The 8,659-nt window shown below is 48.8% G+C and overlaps 1 protein-coding gene across 1 annotated transcript in view; it reads right to left on the bottom strand.

Annotated features, from left to right (window-relative positions):
* xrcc1 (X-ray repair complementing defective repair in Chinese hamster cells 1) overlaps positions 1–8,659 on the bottom strand; it is a 20,104-nt gene that overhangs the window by 6,513 nt on the left and 4,932 nt on the right. The window contains exons 4-5 of the mRNA XM_048620585.1: positions 3,957–4,227; positions 1,480–1,596 (exon numbers count right to left, since the gene is read on the bottom strand). Coding sequence (XP_048476542.1) covers positions 1,480–1,596; positions 3,957–4,227 — 388 coding nt within the window. The remainder of the gene's footprint in view (positions 1–1,479; positions 1,597–3,956; positions 4,228–8,659) is intronic.

Here is an 8,659-nt window from a genome sequence, read left to right as displayed (position 1 = left end):
AGAGAGACAGACACAGAGAGAGAGAGAGAGAGAGAGACAGACAGACAGACAGCGTGCTAGCCAGAGCGAGCCACAGAGAGCCAGAGACACAAGAGACAAGGTGGCTTTTATTGCAGAAAAAGAAGCCATCCAATGTTCTTCCCTCAAACATACCCACCCTGAATTATTCAGCTCCCTGATATAGTATCTCCCAATTGCTGGCAGGCAGGGGGACTTGGTCAGCAATAACTGACCACTAGCCCATGGACGAATCAGACCCTTATTGCCAGCCAGAGCTTCATTTGTACTCAGGGCCCAATGGCTCTAGTTCATCTGTAAACCTTCCACTACTGCCTGAACTAGCAGCTGTGGAAACAGCACCTACCAAGAATGTCTGGTTACCTGCTTTGTACAAAATGCAGCAGGCCTTAGCTTTAAACTGAGGTACCAAGTTGTACAGCTAGATGAACACAGCAGGCCAGGCAGCATCAGAGGAGCCGGAAAGCTGACGTTTGGGTCTGGACCCTTCCTCTGAAGGATCATTTCTGAAGAAGGGTCCAGACCCGAAACGTCAGCTTTCCTGCTCCTCTGATGCTGCTTGGCCTGCTTTGTTCATCCAGCTCTACACCTTGTTATCTCAGATTCTCCAGCATCAGCAGTTCCTACTATCTCTTAGTTTTAAACTAGTCCTTTTCTCATTTCAGTCCACAATTGAAACTACAGAAAAATACAAAGAAATGGTTGGCATAAGAGGATCAGAGAAGAAACGAAACAAGATGAAACTCCGCCAGTATAAGTGTGAAATGCTCAAAGACTGGGAGAGGGGCAGAGGAGAAGATCAAAGAGAAAGAGATTACAAATTCAATGTCTTCCTACCCTTCAAAAGCTTTAGTCTGCTCAGGAACTCAGAGAAATTTTGAACCCTGCACTAAGTGATCAGGTTAGGTGCTAATTAATCCTGAACCTTTAACAGTAGGTGGTCACACCTTTCTGACGTAAACTCGTTTGTAATACCACATTAGGCAACTGTTTAAAATCCCAAAACTGGTATTGCTTCTACCATTTTAAGATTATCCCACAGCATTAAACTGAAATTGAATTAGGATCAGGAGCAGCCCAAGGGCACGGTAACAAAAAAGATCAACATTTCAAAGGAGACTTCATGAACATCTCATCTTTTGGTGGTGGGTAGTGGAATAACAACGGACACCAGGCTCTGGTGGTTTCTAGTGGTCACAATACGAACGTGGTGTTACGATGAAGGTGACAGCTTCAGTGAGAGTCTGAACTGTCTCTATTCAATTCCTCAAAAGCTGCCTTCCCTTGCCCAGCTTTCCGTCAGCAGTCCTCCCTCCATATGTAGCTCAGTGTCAGTTCCTCCTGCGTCATTCTCGGATATCTCGCTACGTTAAAGATGCTAATAAAACAGAGGCTCGACCAATGACTCTCCACCCCTTCCAACTTTTTAAAAAAAGGATAGAGCTTTACCCCGAGACTTACCGTTTGTGGGACAGCCTCTGTTTCTTCTTGTAGCAGTCCAAGATCCAATCCTTTCGGACCACACATCCCCCTTGCGACTTGACCTGGGTGTACTTGGGAGTGTTTGCAAAGGCGCAGCTATGGAACGAGAGAGAGAGAGAGAGAGCGTGAGCGAGAGACAGAGCGAGAGAACATCAGAACAGGAACTGGCTCTATCCCAATGGAGATCCCACTTGCTTCTGAACACAGAATACCGTTACCCTCTGCCTTGAACCTATCAGCCTCGAACCGATCAGCCTCCCCACAGCCTAACACTAACTGTCCCACGTCTGTGTGTCAAACTCTCCCCAAGGACTGTCGCAGCCCTCCGAACAGCTTCACATCACGGACAGTGAGAAACAGGAACAGGGTAGGCCAATCAGCCCCTCGAACCTGTCCCCTTCTCTCAACGGGGTGACAGCTGATCCGTTATCCGATTCCATTTCCCTTGGCAACAACAAGAACAACATCTGACAATCTCTTAGATACAACACCAGCAATTAATCAACTGCCATTTTTGGAAGAGAGCCCTTTAGAAGTTCTATCACACTGTATACATACAGGCAGTCAAATGAGGAGAAGGTGGTAGCCATTCGGGCTCTTCAGTCTGTTCCGCCATTTGTTAAGATCAAGGCTTATCCAACTATGCACTCACCCACATGTTCCTCAAATGCCTAATAATCAGAGACACCCTCATCAGTCAAAAATCAATCTCCCTCTGCCTTAAAAATATTTCAATGGCTCAGCCTCCATGACTCTCCGGGGAAGAGATGTCCAAAGACTCTCAAACGCCAGAAAATAAAACACTCATCCCTGTTCTAAATGGGAGACTATTTTTAAACCGCGTCTACAACCGTTGCCCAATTTCAACTCCCTCCCCAGCCCAATGTCCTAGACTACACAACAGTTTCTCTCTATCAACCTTTGTCTGTTCTCCATCATATCTCGAAGATCAAATCAACCTCCCCACTTTTTCACAGAATCTCTACAGTGTAGAAACTGGCCATTCGGCCCAACAAGTCAACACTGACTCTCCGAAGAGCATCCCACCCAGACTCAACCCCCTACCCTGCCCCGTAACCCTGCATTTCCCATGGCCAATCCACCCTAGCCTGCACAGCTTTGGACTGAGGGAGGAAACCGGAGCACCCGGAGGAAACCCACACAGACACAGGGAGAATGTGCAAACTCCACACAGACAGTCACCCGAGGGTGGAATCAAACCCAGGTCCCTTGCGCCGAGAGGCAGCAGTGCTAATCGCTGAGCCACCGTGCCCTTAACCTTCTCAATTGCAGGGAATTCAGATGCTCCTCATCATATAACCCTTGCACTCCTAGGTTCATTCTGGTGAATCTACACTGCAATTACTCCAAGGTCAATATCTCCTTCCTGAGAATGCGGAGTGTTGAACCGGTCCCAGTGACTCCAGGTGTGGTCCAACCGGGATTTTGTATGACTAGAGCACCACACCCAGCTCCTTTTTTTTTCTTTATTCATTCACGGGATGAGGGCGTCGCTGGCCAGGCGGCATTTATTGCCCATCCCTAATTGCACAGAGGGCAGTTCAGAGTCAATCACATTGCAGTGGGTCTGGAGTCACATTTAGGCCCAGACCAGGTAAGGATGGCAGTTTTCCCTCCCTAAAGGGCATTAGTGAACCAGATGGGTTTTTCCAACAATCGACAATGGGTTCATGGTCATCATTAACTATTAATTCCAGATATTTTATTGAATTCAAATTCCACCACCTGCTGTGGCGGGATTCGAGCCCGGGTCCCCAGAACATTATCTGGGTCTCTGGATTAACAGTCTAGCGACAATACCACTAGGGCATCGCCTCCCCACTGGTGTTCTAGTCCCCGACACAGAGAGAAAGGCAAACATTTCACAGCTTTTCAATTCTTTCTTGTAGCTCCAAGATATTTAATGAAGGATCCAACCTGACTGAAGCAGCAGAGCCCTCCTTCCTGCTCTACACTAACCTCTGCCCCCTCCACCAAGTCACTCTGGGCCCCCACCATTTGATACTGTCCACTTTCTATTCCCGCAGTATCTACTGCAGCTTGTCTCGACCGCAATTTATTATTTCTTTCATAATGATCAGGGAACACAAACTGAACTTTCGAGACAGACTTCACGGGAGTGAAATGAGAAAACGCCTCAATTCAGAGGGCGGGAGAGCTTGGAAATTCCTCCCACCTTGACGCTGGATTGAACTGCTCGCTCCAAATCAGCCTTGATCTCTCTCTACGATGCAGACATAAGGGGCTGAATGGCCTCGCTGCATAACAGACATGAGGAATTGAATGGGTCTCCTCCTGCTCCTGTCTAAACGTGTTAAGGGGCTGAATGGCCTCCTCCTGTTCCTGTGTAACAGGCTCAAGGAGGGAAGTGAGGTCTGAATGGTGCATCGTCCTCCTCCTGCTGCCTCTCTGCAATGATATTGCTGGTTACCTACATGAGGTGGGTGCTGTCGGGTGACCAGTCGCTCCGGTACTTGGCCCCCATTTCCAGAGCCTTGTCCCTTAGCTCTGAGCGGAAGGGATTCTGGAAGCCGCTCAGGACAAAGATGGTTCCCTCCAGGATGCGGTGGAACTCAACTGGCTCACCAGCCCCCTTTCGATGCTTCTTCGCCTTCTTCTGGAGGGACGCAGCTTTCCTGGAGGCACCCGGCTGTGAGGGGGTGAGGGGGCCAGCGTTCAAAGGGGGCGGAGAGACATTGGGTTCGGCTGTTGAACAAATGGGATTGTGGGCAGGGAGAAAGAAAAGAGAGATAGTGTGAAATGGTGCCAATGACAAAAGGACAGAAAAATATAATTCTATTTCATCCAACACCTTCCAACATCTCAGCAATTGCCAGGACAACTCTCAGCCAATGAGATTAATTGCGTGGGGGAGGCAATGGCCTATTGGTATTATTGTTGGACTATTAATCCAGAGACCCAGATAATGTTCTGGGGACCCAGGTTCGAATCCCACCATGGCAGATGGTGGAATTTGAATTCAATAAAAAGGTATCTGGAATTAGGAATCTAATGATGACTGTGAATCCATTGTCAATTGTCGGGAAAACTCATCTGGGTCACTAATGTCCTTTAGGGAAGGAAACTTACACGACACAACGCCGAACTGTTCTTCCGCCGTCTTCGCCTCCGTCCTCATTTCTTTGGACAAGAGTCCTCTTCCCGTCCCACACACCCCTTTGCCCAACTCCAACACCTCCCTCCACCTGGACCCCTCCTTCCGGCCTTTTACCTGCACTCAATCTTTTCATTGAGAACTGTCGACGTGACATCAGTCGCCTCAATTTCACTGCCCCCTCAACAAATCCAACCTATCTCCCTCCGAACTGACTGCACTCCGTGCACTCAGATCTAACCCTAACTTTGTCATCAAGCCTGCCGATAAGGGTGGTGCTGTTGTTGTCTGGTGTACTGACCTCTACCTTGCAGAGGCTGAGCGCCAGCTCTCAGACACCTCCTCCTACCTTCCCCTGGACCATGGCACATCAGGCCATTGTATCCACTACGGTTACAGATATCATTTCATCCAGTGATCTCCCCCCATCCGCTTCCAAGCTAATTGTCCCCCAACCCCACACAGCTCTTTTCTACCTCCTGCCAAAAATCCACAAACAGGACTGTCCAGGTAAACCCATTGTTTCAGCCTGCTCACGCCCCACAGAACTCATCTCTTCCTACCTTGACTCAGTCTTCTCCCCCCGGTCCAATCCCTACCCACATACATCCATGATTCATCTGATGCCTTACACCGGTTTCAAAGCTTCCAGTTTACCAGCTCCAGTCATGTCCTCTTTACCATGGATGTGCAAACCCTTTACACATCCATTCCCCACCAGGAGGGTCTTAGGGCTCTCCGCTTCTTCCTGGAGCAAAGACCTGAACCATCCCCACCCACCACCACCCTCCTCCGCTTGGCCGAGCTCGTCCTCACCCTCAACAACTTCTCTTTCAACTCCTCTCATTTTCTTCAGGTAAGAGGGGTTGCCATGGGTATCCGCATGGGCCCCAGTTATGCCTGTCTCTTCGTGGGGTACGTGGAACATTCCTTGTTCCAGTCCTATTCCAGCCCTCACCCACAACTCTTTCTCCGATACATCGATGATATCATCGGTGCTGCTTCCCTCTCTCGTCTGGAATTGGAAAACTTCATCAATTTTGCCTGCAATTTCCACCCTGCCCTCACTTTCACCTGGTCTATCTCTGGCTCCTCCCTTCCCTTCCTCGACATTTCTGTTTCCATTTCTGGGGATAGACTGGAGACTAATATCCACTACAAACCCACTGACTCCCACAGCTACATCCTCACACCCCACTTCCATCCCATTCTCTCAGTTCCTCCGTCTCCGTTGCATATGTTCACATGAGGCCAACTTCGACAAGGGAGCCTCCGAAATGTCCACCTTCTTCCTCAACGGAGGATTCCCCAGCTCCGTTGTTGACAGGGCCCTCAATCGGGTCCGATCCATCTCCCGCACTTCTGCCCTCACCCCGTCTCTTCCCTCGCGCAACAGCAATAGAGTTCCCCTTATCCTCACCTACCATCCCACCAGCATACACATCCAGAAGATCATCAGACGCCATTTCCGCCACCTCCAGCAAGATGCCACACCAGACACACATTCCCCTCCCCTCCCTCATCCGCCTTCCGCAGGGACCGTTCCCTCCGGGACACCCTGGTCCACACTTCCTTCACCCCCAACACCTCCCCACAGCCCTATGGCACCTTCCCCTGTAACCGGCGAAGGTGCAACACCTGCCCATTTACCTCCTCCCTCCCCAGTATCCAAGAGCCCAAACATACCTTCCAGGTAAAGCAACACTTCACCTGCACTTCCAAGAATCTAGTCTACTGCATTCACTGCTCACAATGTGGTCTCCTCTACATTGGGGAAACGAAGCGTAGACTTGGCGACCGCTTTGCAGAACATCTACGTTCTACTCGCAAAAAAGACCCTGAACTACCTGTTGCCTGCCATTTCAATGCACCACCCTGCTCTCTGGCCAACATCTCTGTCTCTGGCTTGCTACAGTGTTCCAGTGAAGCCCAACGCAAGCTGGAGGAACAACATCTCATTTTCCGCTTGGAGACCCTACAGCCCTCTGGACTCAATATCGAGTTCAATAATTTTAGGGCTTAAACTCTCCAATGTCCCAGCCCCCCACCCCACATACCAGGCCTTGTTACCACATAGCCTGCCACTACACACCCCCTGTTGTTAGTCACTAACAGTCCCCATTAACAAGTATTCACCCTCCCAGCCTGATCGTTAGCAACTCCTTTGTCTGTCCAACTGTCTTTCCCTCTCTTTGGGCTCTATCCTATCGTTTACTCCCTACCCCACCCACCTCCCCATTTTCTGCATTTAAACTGACGTTTTCCCAGCCACCATCAGTTCTGAGGAAGGGTCACCGGACCCAAAACGTTAACTCTGTTTTCTCCTCCACAGATGCTGCCAGACCTGCTGAGCTTTTCCAGCAAATTTGTTTTTGTTCCAGGAAACTTACCTGGTCTGGCCTACATGTGACTCCAGACCCAAGGCAATGTGGTTGACTCTTAACTGCCCTCTGGGCAATAAATGCTGCCTAGCTAGCAACACCTTCATCCCGTGAATGAATAAAGAAAAAAAAAGGTCATGGTTGTCATGGAGCAAACGCAGCTCCCAATTTGTGCACAGGAAGGTCCTACAAATTACAATGTCATTTCTCACTTCTCCTTTCCTGGAGTGCATGTTTGTGTCACACGCATTTCCAGAAATCGGATACGGTTCCAGGTCATTTCCTTTCTCAGTGACATTGGCTCAGGGATAAGTATTGATCACTGGAACCATCTCCGCCTCTCCTCATTGGAACACTGGACCTTCTGAAATTACAGCACTGACCCTCTGACATTGCAGCACTCCCTCAGTGTCAAGTAAGTTTCAAGGTGTAACTAACTCTAGTTAGGGGGGTCCAAAACTAGAGGACATAGATTTAAAGGTGAGAGGGGAAAGATTTGAAAGGGATCTAAGGAGCAGAAGGTGGTGCGTGTATGGAATGAGCTGCCAAAGGAAGTGGAGGAGGTACAATTATAACACTTAAAAGGAATCTGGATGGGTACATGAATAGGAAGAGTTTAAAGGGATATGGGCCAAATGCTAGCAAATGGTAATAGATTAATTTATGATGTGGGGTCAGCACGGATGAGTTGGACTGAAGGGTCTATTTCTATGCTGTAAAACGCAATGACTCTAATATAATTTATTTTCAACTTAAGAGTAGAGAGAACTCTACTCTAGAGATAGTAGGAACTGCAGATGCTGGAGAATCTGAGATAACAAGGTGTAGAGCTGGATGAACACAGCAGGCCAAGCAGCATCAGAGGAGCAGGAAGGCTGACGTTTCGGGCCTAGGCCCTTCTTCAAAACTGCCCTGACAGTTTGATGGGGACAGTGTAGAGGGAGCTTTAACCCTGCACTGTCCCTGTCCTAACAGTTTGATGGGGACAGTGTAGATACACCAGAAATGCAAGTGACACAGGTCAGCACTGCAAAAAAGTTGAAGTGAAACATGGCAGATTATAGTTGCTGCATTCGCACACTGAGGCAACAACTCTTGCAGACAGTACATGCAATGTTATTTTTGAAAAAAAGTGAAGCTGTTAAGAGATTAAAGAGCAATGGATTTTCTGCTACAAACTTTTTAAAAAATCAATCTTAAAGACTATCTTGTATCTTTTGCCCACAATGGAAATTAGTTCAAAGTACTGATGAATCAGAGTAACTCCAGCTGAGAAATGGAGATGACAATGGCCACTGTGAGCATTATTCCACATTGTTTTCTTGATTACAGGGTTTCAGGCTGGGTAAGAATGTGTCAGAGATCTCACCAAGTGTGGGACTACAACACAAAGCTATGTAGCTACTGTCTCGGCTATGGATGTGGTCTTTGTAAATTTAACAATGTGACTCACAGCAGTCAGCAAGGCTGCGTCCCAGTCCTTTATTGAATTCAGTTCCATGATCCAGGCAGCACAGGGGGAGCAATATGCAGTCGCAAGGTCAGTACTGTCCGAGGGCCAGTGCCGAGGGCCAGTGCCGAGGACGTGCCGCACTGTCCGAGGGCCAGTGCCGAGGACGTGCCGCACTGTCCGAGGGCCAGT

This window comes from Rhincodon typus, chromosome 47 (assembly GCF_021869965.1).
Source record: "Rhincodon typus isolate 14 chromosome 47, sRhiTyp1.1, whole genome shotgun sequence".
NCBI lineage: Eukaryota > Metazoa > Chordata > Chondrichthyes > Orectolobiformes > Rhincodontidae > Rhincodon > Rhincodon typus.
Note: the sequence above shows the minus strand (reverse complement) of the source record. Positions and strands in the feature narration are given on the sequence as shown.